The sequence below is a fragment of the Coregonus lavaretus genome, assembly GCF_964263955.1.
Source record: "Coregonus lavaretus genome assembly, chromosome: 4".
In the NCBI taxonomy this organism is placed as follows: domain Eukaryota; kingdom Metazoa; phylum Chordata; class Actinopteri; order Salmoniformes; family Salmonidae; genus Coregonus; species Coregonus lavaretus.
In genome coordinates, this window is record NC_139991.1 from 40,418,708 (window position 1) to 40,437,775 (window position 19,068).

Here is a 19,068-nt window from a genome sequence, read left to right on the forward strand (position 1 = left end):
TTTAACCACCGACTGTTTCCTTGTTGAGATTCACTGAGTTGCCACCTTAGAGAAAAAGCATTGAGGAAACAGTCTGGTGGTTGTATTTATTAATATGCACGTTTTATTAAAAAGTATGGATTTAAGCAAACAAAGAAATGTATGCTACAACAGGACAAAGTCTATCGACACCAAGGAGTCAGAGGTTCATTAAAAAACGTTCGTCTGTGCTCAACTCCGTGGATGAAGTCATCGTGGAGTTGAGGATCTATGGGAGGGGGCACTGTATTAGCCACCAAGTTGTAAGCAAAACTCACAGGCCTTTCCAGGCAGCCAGCATCATTTGGAATGAATCTAAAACAAGTATAACTAACTATCTAGTTAGTTGGCTTGGTAAGATATGCTTGCATTAAACCAGGAACTTAAAACATGGCAGACATAATAAACAAACCATACTGAGTTAGTAGATGTGACACAACCAGTATGTCTTCTCATAAAAAACTATAAAATAAATATGTTAAACAATGATTGCAGGTTGTGTTTCACAGTTTTAGAGACCCATTTGTGTATGGATGACAAACACACCTTACACAATCTTTCCACTTTTTAGGATTTGGGAGGAAGGATGTTGTGGAGCACCTCCTTCAGACAGGTGCCAACGTTCATGCCCGTGATGACGGAGGTTTGATCCCTCTGCATAACGCCTGCTCCTTTGGTCATGCTGAGGTGGTCAGCCTGCTCCTCTGTCAGGGTGCTGACCCAAACGCCCGGGACAACTGGAACTACACACCTCTCCACGAAGCTGCCATCAAGGGCAAAATAGACGTGTGCATCGGTAAGAAACATCTATGACGACGTGCAACTTTTATGCTTACTTTGCATTCTGTGCTGACTTTACAAACTTTAATCAGTTTTCTGTATGATAATATAGTCCTAGCTATCTTTTGAATGCAAATCTAAGGCTATTGTGTCATGAACAGATTAATTAATAGACAAAATGCTGTAGAAATTGATAGGAGATGCTATGGTCTGTAGCTCTGCGGCTGGTTATTGTATCATCAAGACTTTCAACTAGGTTATTTTGCCCTGAGACAAACATGTCACCCCTAGTGATCTCAACAGAATCACAAGATCTCAATGACATAATGGCAATTTCTGACCAGCCCATAATGGTCTGGTCCTGACAGTCTCCCTGTCTCCAGGGAGAGAAACCAGACACCACTGAAAAGAACATCAGGCCAGATCAGTTTCTCTGGGCAGAAACTAAAGGCACTTACTTTGACCTATGTAATGGCAAGATACTTTATTTTCTCCCATTGCTCTAATGGAATAATCCCTGCATTGATCAAGAGTCGAGACACAAGACTTGTCTATACGCCTTCAGAGCGATGTGCTTTTTAGCATCTGCTTCTTTGAATTATGCTCGACTACTATATTTTTTGGCTCTTGAATACAGCTGGTTTCTTGTTGCAATCTCTCTGCTGTGAAATGAGCATCATGGCACAGGGATGCACACATTATTCTCTCTGGTGTGTAATGAGCTGAATTATGATTATGTGCCTCCTCTTCACTTTGATGGTTCAGCTGACTTCCCAGACATTTATTATTGAGGAAAATATTTGAAAACATCACTAAACACTTTTCCATCCACAGTTTTTATGCAAGTAAAGTGATCTTGATGCTCCTTGCCAATATATCGAGGGTCTGATTCTGATGACATGATGATCGATGCGTGACTGCCATTTGACAAATAAAAATAATAATCTCATCATGTAGACTAGCCTACCTGCACTGTATATGTGAGCTGTTGGCTTGAGCGCACGTGCCAAGACCAGAGTATGCACATTTTTTCATTTTCTTTATTACATTTACATTTACATCATTTAGCAGACACTCTTATCCAGAGCGACTTACAAATTGGTGCATTCAATTTATGATAGCCAGTGGGACAACCACTTTTTTTTTATGGGGAAGGGGGGGTAGAAGGATTACTTTATACTATTCCAGGTATTCCTTAAAGAGGTAGGGTTTCAAGTGTCTCCGGAAGGTGGTCAGTGACTCCGCTGTCCTAGTGTCGTGGGGGAGCTTGTTCCACCATTGGGGCGCCAGAGCAGCGAATAGCTTTGACTGGGCTGAGCGGGAACTGTGCTTCCGTAGAGGTAGGGGAGCTAGCAGGCCAGAGGTGGATGAACGTAGTGCCCTCGTTTGGGTGTAGGGTCTGATCAGAGCCTGAAGGTAAGGAGGTGCCGTTCCCCTCACAGCTCCGTAGGCAAGCGCCATGGTCTTGTAGTAGATGCGAGCCTCAGCTGGAAGCCAGTGGAGTTTGCGGAGGAGAGGGGTGACATGAGAGAACTTGGGAAGGTCGAACACCAGACGGGCTGCGGTGTTCTGGATAAGTTGTAGAAATCATGGAGCGGGCAGTCCTTCCACGGGAGGAAGAGCAGCTCCGTCTTGCCAAGGTTCAGCTTGAAGTGGTGATCCGACATCCACAATGATATGTCTGCCAGACATGCAGAGATGCGATTCGCCACCTGGTTATCAGAAGGGGGAAAGAAGAAAATTAATTGTGTGTCGTCTGCGTAGCAATGATAGGAGAGACCATGTGAGGATATGACAGAGCCAAGTGACTTGGTGTATAGAGAGAATAGGAGAGGCCTAGAACTGAGCCCTGGGGGACACCAGTGGTGAGAGCACGTGGTGCGGAGACAGATTCTCGCCACGCCACCTGGTAGGAGCGACCTGTCAGGTAGGACGCAATCCAAGAGTGAGCAGCGCCGGAGATGCCCAACTCAGAGAGGGTGGAGAGGAGGATCTGATGGTTCACAGTATCAAAGGCAGCAGATAGGTCTAGAAGGATAAGAGCAGAGGAGAGAGAGTTAGCTTTAGCAGTGCGGAGAGCCTCCGTGACACAGAGAAGAGCAGTCTCAGTTGAATGACCAGTCTTGAAACCTAACTGTTTTGGATCAAGAAGGTCATTCTGAGAGAGATAGCAGGAGAGTTGGCTAGAGACGGCACGCTCAAGAGTTTTGGAGAGAAAATAAAGAAGGGATACTGGTCTGTAGTTATTGACATCGGAGGGATCGATTGTAGGTTTTATGCGGAGGGGTGCAACTCTCGCTCTCTTGAAGACAGAAGGGACATGGCCAGCGGTCAAGGATGAGTTGATGAGCGAGGTGAGGTAGGGGAGAAGGTCTCCGGAAATGGTCTGGAGAAGAGAGGAGGGGATAGGGTCAAGCGGGCAGGTTGTTGGGCGGCCGGCCGTCACAAGTCACAAGATTTCATCTGGAGAGCGAGGGGAGACAGAAGTCAAAGCAGAGAGTAGGGCAGTGTGAGCAGGACCAGCGGTGTCATTTGACCTAATAAATGAGGATTGAATGTCATCAACCTTCTTTTCAAAATGGTTGACGAAGTCATCCACAGAGAGGGAGGAGGAGGATTCAGCAGGGAGGAGAAGGTAGGCTGAGATGAACTCTGCCTTATTGGCTGCAGAACGGCAGTTCCAGAGGCTGCCAGAGACCTGGAACTCCACGTGGGTAGTGTGCGCAGGGACCACCAGATTAGAGTGGCAACAGCCACGTGGTGTGAAGCGTTTGTATGGCCTGTGCAGAGAGGAGAGAACAGGGATAGACAGACACATAGTTGACAGGCTACAGAAAAAGGCTACAATAATGCAAAGGAGATCGGAATGAAATGAACTAAACATCTGGGAAAGCGAGAGTGGGGCCTCCCTCACTTACGTTTCACTGAAACACTCAAATATAACTCTCCCAACTTCCACTTTAGAAATTATAATTGTTGTAAACTACAGCGGTTCAATATTCAGCTAGCTAACTTGGTACAGTATTCTTCCGTGAAAACCGTCCAGGGCACCGAATCCTATGACGCCAAAGCCAACTAGCATGCCAGCCTCCAATAACACGGTTTAGCACCAATACTCGGTTACAACAAACCACCAGTGTGTTAACACGCCAAGCAGATCATTCATGTCCGTGTCTAACGTTGTGTAAAGTTTTGGGTTAGTTTTGACAGTTTGAGTGAGTACGTCGTCAACTTATTCAGCCAGTTAGTTAGCTAGAATAGTTAGCATACTAGCTAGCCATTGCTCTCTGCCAACGAACTAACCCCTCCTCCCACGGCACGAACACACAGAGAGCCAAGCTAACGTTAACTAGTCACCAATGTCCCGAATTCCCTTGAACGACTCTGGTTACCAGTATGTAAAAACAAAACAAAAATAAATGTAGGTTATAACTTACCCTTAGTAGCTACTGTCAGCCAGTTAAGTGCAAAGCTAGCTACTGAATCGATTCAGCCAGTTCGTGCTTCACCGGGCTCAGCCGAATACAATACTTACCTACAATACCTACCTACCTACTATCTAAATACATGGTTTAAGCTTTACTCGACACCATATAAGCCAAGCTTACCTCCTGCCAGAGAAAGACACAACCTCACCCGACACTGTTCATAATTCTTTATAACCTTTTTTAGTGGGTAGAGCAGCTTTAATATTGCAGATAGATTGTGGCTTCTATCAATGTAATTGTCTGCATAATTTCCAATCGCCCAATGGGGCGGCAGGTAGCTTAGTGGTTAAGAGCGTTGTGCCAGTAACCGAAAGGTCGCTGGTTCTAATCCCCGAGCCGACTAGGTGAAAATCTGTCGATGTGCCCTTGAGCAAGGCACTTAACCCTAATTGCTCCTGTAAGTCGCTCTGGATAAGAGCGTCTGCTAAAATGACTAATATGTATAAAAAATATTTTTTTTGTAAATATATACATTTTTTGTTGTTGCAAAGAGTAGTATTATATTATTGATTGATTGACTATGACTTCTTAAATCACCCAGTAATGCTATTTGCAGAGTTAGCTCCAGGTAAATGTAGCAATTCATCAGCCATTCCTGAACCTGCAACCACAAACAAGCTACATATAGATGGTACCAAAACAAATGATCTAATGATTCTGTTGCTTCGCAGCAAAATCTGCAGAGCTGGGATGGTTGTATCCCTTCTATATATATATATATATATATATATATACACACACACAGTGAGGGGAAAAAAGTATTTGATCCCCTGCTGATTTTGTACGTTTGCCCACTGACAAAGAAATGATCAGTCTATAATTTTATATAGTAGGTTTATTTGAACAGTGAGGGACAGAATAACAACAACAAAATCCAGAAAATGGGATGGTGTTCTTGGGGTCATAGGCAGCATTCCTCCTCCTCCAAACACGGCGAGTTGAGTTGATGCCAAAGAGCTCCATTTTGGTCTCATCTGACCACAACACTTTCACCCAGTTCTCCTCTGAATCATTCAGATGTTCATTGGCAAACCTCAGACGGGCCTGTATATGTGCATTCTTGAGCAGGGGAACCTTGCGGGCGCTGCAGGATTTCAGTCCTTCACGGCGTAGTGTGTTACCAATTGTTTTCTTGGTGACTATGGTCCCAGCTGCCTTGAGATCATTGACAAGTTCCTCCCGTGTAGTTCTGGGATTATTCCTCACCGTTCTCATGATCATTGCAACTCCACAAGGTGAGATCTTGCATGGAGCCCCAGGCCGAGGGAGATTGACAGTTCTTTTGTGTTTCTTCCATTTGCGAATAATCGCACCAACTGTTGTCACCTTCTCACCAAGCTGCTTGGCGATGGTCTTGTAGCCCATTCCAGCCTTGTATAGGTCTACAATCTTGTCCCTGACATCCTTGGAGAGCTCTTTGGTCTTGGCCATGGTGGAGAGTTTGGAATCTGATTGATTGATTGCTTCTGTGGACAGGTGTCTTTTATACAGGTAACAAGCTGAGATTAGGAGCACTCCCTTTAAGACTGTGCTCCTAATCTCAGCTCGTTACCTGTATAAAAGACACCTGGGAGCCAGAAATCTTTCTGATTGAGAGGGGGTCAAATACTTATTTCCCTCATTAAAATGCAAATCAATTTATGACATTTTTGACATGCGTTTTTCTGGATTTTGTTGTTGTTATTCTGTCTCTCACTGTTCAAATAAACCTACCATTAAAATTATAGACTGATCATTTCTTTGTCAGTGGGCAAACGTACAAAATCAGCAGGGGATCAAATACTTATTTCCCTCAATGTATATACGGTGGGGAGAACAAGTATTAGATACACTGCCGATTTTGCAGGTTGTCCTGGAAATAAGCAGGGGATCAAATACTTTTTTCCCTCACTGTATATGTATGTATGTATATATCTCTCTCATTCTATTGGTTGCAAGAATTTTGTATAATCATTTAAATTAAAAAACTCTGTTTTGAATCCGGCATCGTTTTGTGTATCAGTTCAAAAACCATGTGCCATGGAATCGGTACATCGAAAATCTCTTCCCAACTATTTTGCAATCTGTATGGCACAGCTGTACATTTTTGGTCCTTAAATGAAACTGGTATACATTTTTATTAATCACAATTGTCTTTAACCAATTTTGGTCTTTAATGCAGGGCCGCCAGACAAGTTCCTTACTTTCTCCCTCTTCCACTTGCCTCTTCCATTTTTGCGGTAATGCTGCAATTATTTGGTTGTAATTTTGGATAGAGCAGACGTTTCCATATATTTTTGTTAGCTGCGTGTGTGACTTAACTCCACCAATCCTATTTATGATATAATTTACAAAGATTATACAGTTTTTAAAACATTTCTCTCCAAAAATAACATTTTTTTAACTGAAATTGCAACCAACTTTCTATGGCTTGTTTTAAAAATAGCTATATTTTGGAGATTATTTCATTTTCAAATAACTGAAAGTGAGAGGTTGTGATCTAAATAAAGGGGAAAAGGCCATTCTTGAACACTGGGTGAGACCTTTTTACTAATCTGCTAAAGAAACAGTTTGGATTTAAGTATAGCTTTTCCATGACTAAAGCCTTTAAGGTCTAATGCTTTAATATTTAATAATTTCTGCCCTCTGAATTCATATTCATTATGTAAGTATAGAGTAGGCACATTTGCTATTTAACGCAACCGTTTTGCTGACAAAACTATAGGTAGAGTTGAAAATGTGATGGAAACATATTGAACTTGAGATTTTTATTCGGTACACGAAAACGTAAGCAAAAAAGTACATTATGTGTGCACTATGTCATCACAAACAGATTTTTATTTCAATTTGTTTGAAACACACTTGTCGGAAAATGTGCATATTTATAAAAATGTTAATTTTATAATATTCACATAAATCTGTCGCCAAACAGATTGTTTTTGAGCTGCTGTTCTTCAGAACTGGGCATCTAAGGAGATATTCACTCATGCGTTTCCTCAGGCTTTTGCTTGTCTCAGATATTATATGCATGTTTTTGTGTGTTATGTTTATGTCGAATGAAAATAATTCCAGCAGAAATGAAACAGTACCCATTAAGCGACTTTAGCCTAATTTCTGCAGTGCCAGTGCATTAACATAAAAACGCTCACTCTGCTCATCTCACACCAGAATGTAATTACTACACACATTTCTCACTCTCACAGAGTCTACTAACATTTGGACAGGCTCCCATTCACTAGTGATGGGGGGGGGAAATCGATAGTTACATACCGCAATATTATTTTTGACGATATTATGCTGAACAAAAATATAAACACAACATTTAAAATGTTGGTCCCATGTTTCATGAGCTGAAATAAAAGATCCCAGAAATTTTCCAGATGCACAAAAAGCGCATTTCTCTCTAATTTTGTGCATAAATTTGTTTGCATCCCTGTTAGTGAGCATTTCTCCTTTGCCAAGAAAATCCATCCACCTGACAGGTGTGGCATATCAAGAAACTGATTAAACAGCATGATCATTACACATGTGCACCTTTTGCTGGGGACAATAAAAGGCCACTCTAAAATGTTCAGTTTTGTCACAACACAATGCCACAGATGTCTCAAGTTTTGAGGGAGCGTGCAATTAGCATGATGACTGCAGGAATGTCTACCAGAGCTGTTTTAAGATAATTTAATGTTAATTTCTCTACCACAAGCCACCTCCAACGTCATTTTAGATAATTTGGCAGTACGTCCAACCGGCCTCACAACCGCAGACCACGTGTAACCATGCCAGCCCAGGACCTCCACATCCGGCTTCTTCACCTGCGGGATCGTCTGAGACCAGCCATCCGGACAGCTGATGAAACTGTGGGTTTGCACAACTAGGGCTGTGGCGGTCACGTCAGCTGGTGATTTTCAAGCAAATAACTGTGAGTCTCACAGTAATTGACCGTTTAATTAACATAAACACATTTAGTATCTCCTGGCTTCCACACACAGCCTACAAGCCACTGATGCAGATCTTTGGAACATCTACGTTTTCTCACAGGCTACAAGTGAAGACCGACACGTCGTGGACGCAACTGCGCGCGTCCTTATTCAATTCCGAGGTGCAAATTAAAGATATTGGAAGAACTGTCCACATTTACTTTTCGTCAGCCAACAAGTTGAGTAGGCCTAACGAACATCAAAAGCACTAGCCTATGTCAATCTACTATCCCCCATAGTACAAAAGTTGACCTATTCTGTGCGACAAATAAATATTCCAAACAGAGTCTGGGAAAGTTGTGGGATGCGATAGATCCCAAATGAATACAACCACTAGCATCAAAAAACATATTTTTACGCAATGTGGCTGATGCAACAGATCAGAAAGATTAACATTTTGCTAAACTATTAGGCTATTTCTTCATATTATAAGTGCAGCAATGCGCCCATGGCAGTAGGCTATAAGCGTGAATGTTCCATTAGCGGGAAGACACCATTATCATAAGTGACCACAAATGCAATTATGCATGTAATGCTTTTATTATAAAGGTGCATTTTTATGTAGAACGTGATCTTCCCCAAACTTGAAACTCACGTAATCTATGCACTTAAATAGCGAATGGAGGACACTTTTCCCGTGGTTCATTTTCATTGCAGCCAGGTAGGCTATACTCCTGCTGTAAAGATAAGGAATGTACTTAATATTAGGAAAGTTGAGATATAAATATAGTAGGCCTAGCCAATAGAAAGCTGATGGGATCCTCCTCTTTTTAATAGAGGCCATCACTTTTCTTGCGCAATTGCATACATAGCCTATAGAAATGTTGCGCAACATGTTTGATTTGATTTTCGAAAACATTTGCATTGATGTCAGAGTGATTAGAGGGACAATAGAGTGTGGAGTACCAGGCAGTTAGCAAGTTTGGTAGGCTACTAATGACCATCAGCAGCATCAGAGCTTGGAGAAGCCTAATTACCGTGACTAAACGGTCATGTGGAATTTGACTGCCTTCATCACTCGTGACCACCGGTGTGGCAGTAATATGGCCACCGCAACAGTCCTATGCACAACCAAATAATCTCTGCACAAACTGTCAGAAACAGTCTCAGGGAAGCTCATCTGCGTGTTCATTGTCCTCACCAGGATCTTGACCTGACTGCAGTTTGGTGTTGTAACCGACTTCAGTGGGCAAATGCTCACCTTTGATGGCTGGAGAAGTGTGCTCTTCACGGATCAATCCCGGTTTCAACTGTACCGGGCAGAATGCAGATGGCGTGTATGAAGTGGCTAACATCATATCGCAATAAAATCGTAGTATCAAATCCTAATACATATAGAATTGCAATACATATCATATCGGGACAATATCGTATCGTGAGGTCCCTGGCAATTCCTTTGAACTGTAGGTGTTTTAGTACAGGCTCCTGTTTAGCAGCTGCTGTCAGCAGGTTGCTGTGATCAGGCCCCCTCCATCCTCTCCATCTTGTCAGCTAGCTCTGTCACTCCACAGTGGCTGGTGTTTGTATGCTGAGCACTCTCCCACTCTCGTTTATCATTGTTATAGGTGTTATTGGCTGTGTTAGCCAGCTGCACGCGCAACACCATGGGAACAGGGTGAGCGATGAGGGCAAGGCAAAGGGCTCATCTACTCAAGCTTTGGGAGTGTGTCTCTTTGAGTGTGGAGGTCACTAAAGTAGTTTGTGGGGTTTACATTATGAGGAGGATAGAGGTGTTGTTGCTGTACAGGAGCAGCTGAGCCCTCTCTTTCTCTGATGTGTGACAGACAGGCAAGCTGTCAGAGGAGCACCTGCGAATCTTAATTACCCCATCGCCATAATTTACCCCTTGACACGACACCAACCCCCCCCCCCCCCCTCCACACTGCCCCACCCCATCCCTCTCTCTACTTCCCCCTCCACCAGCACGGCCACCCCTCCATCAGACTCCCACTAACTGCCTGCCATACCTCTCCTCTCTGCTCTGCCTCCAGCTAACGCAGCAGCGTATGAGAGACTACCTGCATATTAATCTCTGTTAGAGGACTGAGACTGCTGCTATAGCCCAGCATATATCTATTTTACAGAGGGCTCCTTTTATTGGATTTGCTCTGTCTTTCTTCCACCAAGGCTTTCTCTTTAGTGTCTCCCTGCTCCTTTAGTTACCAGGCTAATAGTACAGGAGTGGATGTGCAGGACAATGTGATTTGGTGCAGAGCTAAATCACATTGTGCTGAGGAATGGGTGAGTAACGTGTGGCGTGCGTCACCGATGTGGAAGGGGAGAGAGGCAGGCAGACAGACATGGGCTGCCATTTATCCAAGTGATCATCTGAGTGGCGATGTTGAGAAAAGCTGCTGCTACTGCTCGCTTGACTGAATATGAATGCTGACAAATGGCTCCAAAAGCTAGCCCCCTCACACTGTTGTGCTGTGTATAAAAGGTGTTTGGGGTTTGAGAGGTTTGATCCAGATTGAGTAGGAGTTTTTAACCGACCCTCTTATGTTTTCCTCTCCCGACCGCTCCCCTTTACTCTTTCTTTCATTCTCCTGCTCCCTGATTTGAGTGCAGAGCAGTTCTCTGCCTCTCTCCTTGTGCTTATGCCCTCTGTGTGTATTCTGTGTGTATTCAGTGTGTAAACCTTGGTAATACATAGAGCAGAGTGTGAGTGACGTGAAGTACGACTGAAGCGTAGTAAGGTTGCAGGATGTGATTGGTAGTGTGTGTATTTCGGGATAGAGCTGAGAGTTTGGGGCCGCTGGTCTCCCTACGAGCGAGCGCTCTGCTCTGCTGTTTATCCACTCAGACAATCACTAAGCTGGGGGAGATTAAAACGCTGCACCCTGGGAAACATGGCCTTTTTTCCCCCCAATCTCTCTTCTTCTTTTCCTCCTCCTTTCCCCTCCCTTACTCGATCTCTAACCCTCTGCTCTTTTATTTTCTCCCTTGCTCTCTCTCTCACTCCCTCTCCCTCCCTGGGCTAGAGAGAGAAAGGGAGACAGGCAGGCTTTGATATTCTGCTCTCATACCTGTGCTGGAGTCACATGGTAGTGCCCGAGTCCTCCTGCCTGTTTTTCTAATATGGCTTTTTTCCCCTCTCCTCCCCTCCGCCGCAGCATTCAGTTTGGGCTGTTGTTTTTTCCACTCTCGCTGCCTGCTGTCGCTCCGGTCCTCCGTTCTCGAGACGCACCGCTGGTGTGCCATGTATGTTTATGTCGGCAGCATGCCGCGGAGCCAGAGAGTGCTAGCGGGCAGCAGCGGCAGTAGCGCTAGCCCTGGTGTTAGCAGCAGCGGTCTCTGTCTGTCCCTGCCTGAGCTCAGCTACTGTCTGTGTTTCCCCTGTACAGTGTTGCTCCAGCATGGAGCCGACCCCAGCATTCGCAACACCGACGGCAAGAGTGCCCTGGACCTTGCCGACCCATCCGCCAAGGCTGTGCTCACTGGTAAGTGATGAGCCATTTTCCTTTTCTTTTTTTTTTTTACCTCTCTCTTCCTCCCTCTTTCTTTCTCTCAGGTTACCTCTATTTCTCTAAGTCTCACTACCTCCCTTGCGCTCTCTACCTCTACCACTCTCTCTTTCTCTCCACAATACTTCACCTCTAGCATTCTCTCTACCTCTCTTTCTCTTTCTCTTCCTATGTACCTCACCTCTAGTGCCTCACCTCTACTTCTACCTCTCCACTCTCTCGCCCAGAGATAAGTTGTCAAACTGCAAATGATCCTTCACTCGTATCCATACTACTCTATCCTTCATCCTCCTCCTTATTATGGAAATGGTACATGTTGTCATGGTCTTATCTGTTGATTTTGTGTGTGAGTTGGTTGTGTGATTCTCTCTCCGTTCAGCAGTCAGACAAATCCATAATTAGGCTCTTCCATTGTGTTTCTGTTCTTTCATGCTCTTTCTGTTTACACACTGTTTCATCGTATTCCCTGGCTGGTAAATAAATTAGAGATACAGAGCGGAGAACGGTCCTGAAAGGCTTTCCACCCACCTTGTAAACAGAAATCATAGAGAGGATGATATTTGTGGGGAATTTTGGTATGTGATGGAAATGCGAACTGATTTGATAACAGTATTCAACAACCTAACATTCACACGATACAACGAGAGTAGCAAGGTCTATTACACACTCAGAAACCGTTTAGTACTTTTGAGTGTAGCACGCAAGAAGAGCAACCCACTGTTTATTGTTTCCTATTTGTCCTCTGTTGGTGAATATGACCGTGACAACTTCAGCTTATTGATTGATGTGTGTGTAGACCGCAGTATTAAGCCGTGTGTGTACAATTGTTGGAGACGAATGTATAATGATGCCAATACACCATCTTTATTATACCACCTGCTAGGACTTTCCTTTTGAGAGACTGTCAGTGAACTGATGTGATCCAGGTAGAAAATGCCCATCGCTGTCACACCAAACTCTGGCCTTGTAGTATCATGACCCATCTATCAACAATCACCAGACGACTGTCATGTTTTCCCTCTGCTCTGAGGAACAGCAGCCGAGGGGACTGTACTGTCTGTATAAATAGTGTAGCGGCGAGAGAGAAGAGAACTCCAGTCAATGGAGTACTCCAGATAATTGTTACATATCGACTTTTCTTATCTCTCGCTGCACTTTGCGCCAGCACTCTGACCGACCCTGCTGCTGCTCAGGCCCTGACTCTCTCTCCCAGAGCAAAGCTAACGGTGTTCACACACATGCACATACTAGGGATGGGGGTTGAAAATAATTTCACTATTCAAATAGTATCATACATTTTTGTTGGATGTCCGGATATTCGAAATGCATGTTTGTTTTTAATGTACGTATTTTTACCTAAGCACTGCTGCGAGAGGGAGAGAGGCTGGCGCTCTATTGCTGCAGCTTCAAAGGGGCCGGGAGCGAACAGACTGAGGGAGAGAGGGACACAGTAGCCACTAGCCACGGCAACTCCGCTTCAGCCAAGACTTGCTAACTTGTAGCAGCCACAATGTTATTTATCATCACGTATTAACAGTGCCTGTCTTGATTGAAGTAGGCTATAGAAGCTAGCTAAGCTAGCCAGCTATATAGCTAGCTAGGATAATTGAGGCTACCTGCTGCGCTTTCTCCCCAACCCTATTCAGATAAAACAAACTACCTGTTAGTTGCTCATTGTAGCCTACTCCTTCTCAATTCGGTAACTTTTTAATTCTGTAATTGTATTCCATCTTGCATTGCATTAGTGAACTCTCACTCCACTTACATTTACATTTTACATTTTAGTCATTTAGCAGACGCTCTTATCCAGAGCGACTTACAGGAGCAATTAGGGTTAAGTGCCTTGCTCAAGGGCACATTAACGTCATTTAGCAGACGCTCTTAGCCAGAGCGACTCACAAATTGGTGCGTTCACCCTATAGCCAGTGGGATAACCACTTTACAATTGGGGGGGGGGGTAGAAGGATTCCTTTGTCCTATCCCAGGTATTCCTTAAAGAGGTGGGGTTTCAAATGTCTCCGGAAGGTGGTGAGTGACTCCGCTGTCCTGGCGTCGTGAGGGAGCTTGTTCCACCATTGGGGTGCCAGGGCAGCGAACAGTTTTGACTGGGCTGAGCGGGAACTATGCTTCCGCAGAGGAAAGGGAGCCAGCAGGCCAGAGGTGGATGAGCGCAATGCCCTCGTTTGGGTGTAGGGACTGATCAGAGCCTGAAGGTACAGAGGTGCCGTTCCCCTCACTGCTCCATAGGCAAGCACCATGGTCTTGTAGCGGATGCGAGCTTCAACTGGAAGCCAGTGGAGTGTGCGGAGGAGGGGGGTGACGTGAGAGAACTTGGGAAGGTTGAACACCAGACGGGCTGCGGCATTCTGGATGAGTTGTAGGGGTTTAATGGCACAGGCAGGGAGGCCAGCCAACAGCGAGTTGCAGTAGTCCAGACGGGAGATGACAAGTGCCTGGATTAGGACCTGTGCCGCTTCCTGTGTAAGGCAGGGTCGTACTCTCCGAATGTTGTAGAGCATGAACCTGCAGGAGCGGGTCACCGCCTTGATGTTGGCGGAGAACGACAGGGTGTTGTCCAGGGTCACGCCTAGGCTCTTCGCACTCTGGGAGGAGGACACAGCGGAGTTGTCAACCGTGATGGCGAGATCATGGAACGGGCAGTCCTTCCCCGGGAGGAAGAGCAGCTCCGTCTTGCCAGGGTTCAGCTTGAGGTGGTGATCCGTCATCCATACTGATATGTCTGCCAGACATGCAGAGATGCGATTCGCCACCTGGTTATCAGAAGGGGGAAAGGAGAAGATTAGTTGTGTATCGTCAGCGTAGCAATGATAGGAGAGACCATGTGAGGATATGACAGAGCCAAGTGACTTGGTGTATAGGGAGAAAAGGAGAGGGCCTAGAACTGAGCCTTGGGGGACACCAGTGGTGAGAGCACGTGGTGCGGAGACAGCTTCTCGCCACGCCACTTGGTAGGAGCGACCGGTCAGGTAGGACGCAATCCAGGAGTGAGCCGCGCCGGAGATGCCCAGCTCGGAGAGGGTGGAGAGGAGGATCTGATGGTTCACAGTGTCAAAGGCAGCAGACAGGTCTAGAAGGACAAGAGCAGAGGAGAGAGAGTTAGCTTTAGCAGTGCGGAGAGTCTCCGTGACACAGAGAAGAGCAGTCTCAGTTGAATGACCAGTCCTGAAACCTGATTGGTTTGGATCAAGAAGGTCATTCTGAGAGAGATAGCAAGAGAGTTGGCTAAAGACGGCACGCTCAATAGTTTTGGAAAGAAAAGAAAGAAGGGATACTGGTCTGTAGTTGTTGAGTGGTCTGTAGTGGGGTCGAGTGTTGGTTTTTTGAGAAGGGGAGCAACTCTCGCTCTCTTGAAGACGGAAGGGACATGGCCAGCGGTCAAGGATGAGTTGATCAGCGAGGTGAGGTAGGGGAGAAGGTCACCGGAGATGGTCTGGAGAAGGGAGGAGGGGATGGGGTCAAGCGGGCAGGTTGTTGGGCGGCCTGCAATCACAAGTCGCAGGATTTTATCTGGAGAGAGAGGGGAGAAAGAAGTCAAAGCATAGGGTAGGGCAGTGTGAGCAGGACCAGCAGTGTCATTAGACTTAACAAACGAGGATCGGATGTCGTCAACCTTCTTTTCAAAGTGGTTGACGAAGTCATCCACAGAGAGAGAGGAGGGGGGGGGGGGGGGGGATTCAGGAGGGAGGAAAATGTGGCAAAGAGCTTCCTAGGGTTAGAGGCAGATGCTTGGAATTTAGAGTGGTAGAAGGTGGCCTTAGCAGCAGAAACATATGAAGAAGCACCAACACTTGGTCACAACAAACCACCAATAGTGTGTTAACTAGCTAACTAGCATGCTAGCATCCAGTAACACACAGTTTAGCACAAACACTTGGTCACAACAAACCACCAATAGTGTGATAACACACTAAACAGATCATTCGTGTCTGTGTCAAGTTCCTTTCATGACGCAGCAATGATTAAACGTTGGCTAGCTAGGACAAGTATATTGTATTTAGCTACTACAGTACAGTTAGCTGGACGTGTTGGGTAGCTAGCAATGGCCACTGTGTTGACTTTGTTTGAAGAACAGCTAGCTAGCTAGCTTCGTGCTACACCCGGCACACAATGGCTACTGTGTTGACTCTGACTGTTCGAAAAAACTTGCTACACATTGAGCCTCTTTGCCACTTTGATTGGCCAACAAAAACAACTAGCTACACACGTGAAGGCTACCGGTCTTTTTATGGGGCTGTCATGAGAATTTCTATCTAACTACATTGAAAAGTTAGTTTTATTAAATGAAGAATTTGAAATGTCATGGTATATCCTTGTATGTAGCAATGTCACATTGATATTTTAATTGAATTTAGAAAAAGCCTTTTCAGTGTTAAAATAGGCATATACAATTTTTTTCTCGCAAAAATGAATACTCACACAAGTATTTGAATACTAATGGCTGTTTGGATATTCGAATAAACACACACACACACACTTGTTTTTTATCCTTGTGGGAACCTATTTTCCCTAACCTTAACCCCTAAACCTAACCCCTAACCCTAATTGTAACCCTAAACCTTTAAGCTTAAAATAGCCTTTGTCCTCGTGGGGACGTGGGAAATGTCCCCACGAGGGAGAATCTTCCTTGTTTTACTATCCTTGACTTTTGGGGATTTCAGGTCCCCATGAAAATAGAAGAACAAGACCACACACACTGCTTTCTCTCTGAGATAGAGAGAAACTATAGGACCGTTATCTTCAAAAGGAGATTCCAGTGACACTGTTAGTGTTATCTCCTCGCCTGGCAGAATCATCTCCTTGTAATATAGAGCTCCGTTCTAATGTCACGAGTGGAGTCGAGACAGACATTTTGAAGAGTCCATCTTTTTTCCTCTGCAATATTTTTGCCTGATTGGATCGATATGGATGTTCTTTATGCAGACCATCAAACTCTCTTTCATTGGCACTTCAATGAAAAAAGGGGAGAATGGAACAGAGGCACTGCATGTGGGTTGAATGACTTTTTTATTCAGGACTTAGCTTAGACATTGGAATACGTTTATAGTAATGGAGAAACCAAGGACACGTCACAATAAAAGTACACTTGAATGCAATAGATTGTCAAATCATTCACTGAACAGTATTCACAGGGCTCTTATTAGGCTTTTCACATTTTATAGCAGGATAATTTGGTGCTTTCTCAGTTGGCCTACCTAAAAGGAGTGGAGGTTGTATTGTGCTGACTGTGTTACATAAACAATCCCCCTCAAGGTTAGTGTTGAACAGAGGACCAAGCAGAGGCTCAATGATCCTGGTGTTGTTGTGTTATACATCTGGGTGTTGGCTTATACAGCAGTAACAGTGCAACGCCATACAGGACTGATGTCATGAGACAAACCGCAAGCCTTGGGCTGTGAAAAGACACAAAGCGACAAACCATAACCATCACACAGTGTTGTTTTAGAGGCTGTAGGCTATGTTCTGTTCCAAACTGCCCCATTGACAAGAGCACAATGTAATCATGCGTTATCTGGTATGGTCAACCTGTAATCCATGTCTGTGATATGAGGTAAGTTACATGCAATCTATATAGATCTGTCATATTATTTTGCACTATGGCCTATGTATTGCCTTACCTCCATAACTTGCTACATTTGCACACACTGTATATATATATTTTCTGTTGTATTTTTGACTTTATGTTTTGTTTACCCCATATGTAACTCTGTGTTGTTTTTATCGCACTGCTTTGCTTTATCTTGGCCAGGTCGCAGTTGTACATGTGAACTTGTTCTCAACTGGTTTACCTGGTTAAATAAAGGTGAAATAAAATTTAAAAAATGAAATAAGCTAGACATACTGTGTATTCACAGCAATAACAGCCAATGTAATGCTATTTACTTAAGATTGACTATTGCGGTTTAGGAACCCTCAAAGACTGTCTGACATTCCTATACCAACCTAAAGTAAACTGACTCCTCTTACCCACAGGACTGTACATCATACTCTACTCTGGTCTAACTTGTTTTACATTGACATGTTGTATTCTAGAGAACACCAGATGAGAAATGGTATCTTCTTTTAAAGATGCCACACCTGGGAGTCCACACCGTACTTCAAAAGACTGTGGCTCAGTGTGTTACAGTTAGCCTCTGTTTGTAGTGTACTCCTAGTTGCAGGTTGCATTTTGGATGGATTTAGAGGTCTTATTCAGTTCTTCTGCCTCAGAGCGAACAGCGAGTACACTGTTTGATTAAAGATTATATTGACCTATAAACTACCCCGGTGATGGGGAACAAATATACCGTAGCGATGACAAATTTAGATCTACACCATTTGAGCAAAGCTTGAAGTGTTGCCACGATTTCTGAGTGGTGAATATATCTCTATATTTAATCCGTAACTAACTGCCACGAAAATGCATTTTCAAATCCCGGCTAGAAGTAATTTAGTGTTACGGAAGACACCCGAGGTTAGTCTTTTGTTGGATCCTCAAAGCTCGCATTAAATAAATCTCCTTATAACACAGCTTGATACATGCTGCTGCACGTTGTCCTACACGCACATAATAATCGCTGTTGAATTATTGATTTTTTTCCAGATTATTTGAAATAAAATTCCTGTACTCTGGGTATGAAAAGGATTATGTTATGTTTTTTTATGCAACTCATCTTGTGATGGAAAAATGCAAGGCATGTTGAGAACGTGTAAATATTTGTATGAACATAAGATTCAACAACTGAGACATAAACTGAACAAGTTCCACAGACTAACAGAAATTGAATAATGTGTCCCTGAACAAATGGGGGGTCCAAATCAAAAGTAACAGTCAGTATCTGGTGTGGCCACCAGCTGCATTAAGTACTGCAGTGCATCTCCTCCTCATGGACTGCACCAGATTTGCCAGTTCTTGATGTGAGATGTTACCCCACTCTTCCACCAAGGCACCTGCAAGTTCCCTGGCATTTCTGGTGGGAATGGCCCTGGCCCTCAACCTCCGATCCAACAGGTCCCAGATGTGCTCAATGGGATTGAGATCCGGGCTCTTTGCTGGCCGTGGCAGAACATTGACATTACTGTCTTGCAGGAAATCACGCACAGAACGAGCAGTATGGCTGGTGGCATTGTCATGCTGGAGGGTCATGTCAGGATGAGCCTGCAGGAAGGGTACCACATGAGGGATGAGGATGTCTTCCTTGTAACGCACAGCGTTTTACATTTCCTGCAATAACAACAAGCTCAGTCTGATGATGCTGTGACACACCGCCCCAGACCATGACAGACCCTCCACCTCCAAATTGATCCCGCTCCAGAGTACAGGCCTCGGTGTAACGCTCATTCCTTCGACGATAAACGCAAATCCGA

At 44.5% G+C, this 19,068-nt stretch overlaps 1 protein-coding gene across 1 annotated transcript in view; it reads left to right on the forward strand.

Moving 5' to 3' along the window:
* LOC311128223 (poly [ADP-ribose] polymerase tankyrase-1-like) overlaps positions 1 to 19,068 on the forward strand; it is a gene marked incomplete at its 5' end in the record, with an annotated part of 118,348 nt that overhangs the window by 919 nt on the left and 98,361 nt on the right. Inside the window, 2 exons of the mRNA XM_084160257.1 lie at positions 590 to 814; positions 11,584 to 11,679. Of these exons, the coding sequence (XP_084016383.1) occupies positions 590 to 814; positions 11,584 to 11,679 (321 nt within the window). The remainder of the gene's footprint in view (positions 1 to 589; positions 815 to 11,583; positions 11,680 to 19,068) is intronic.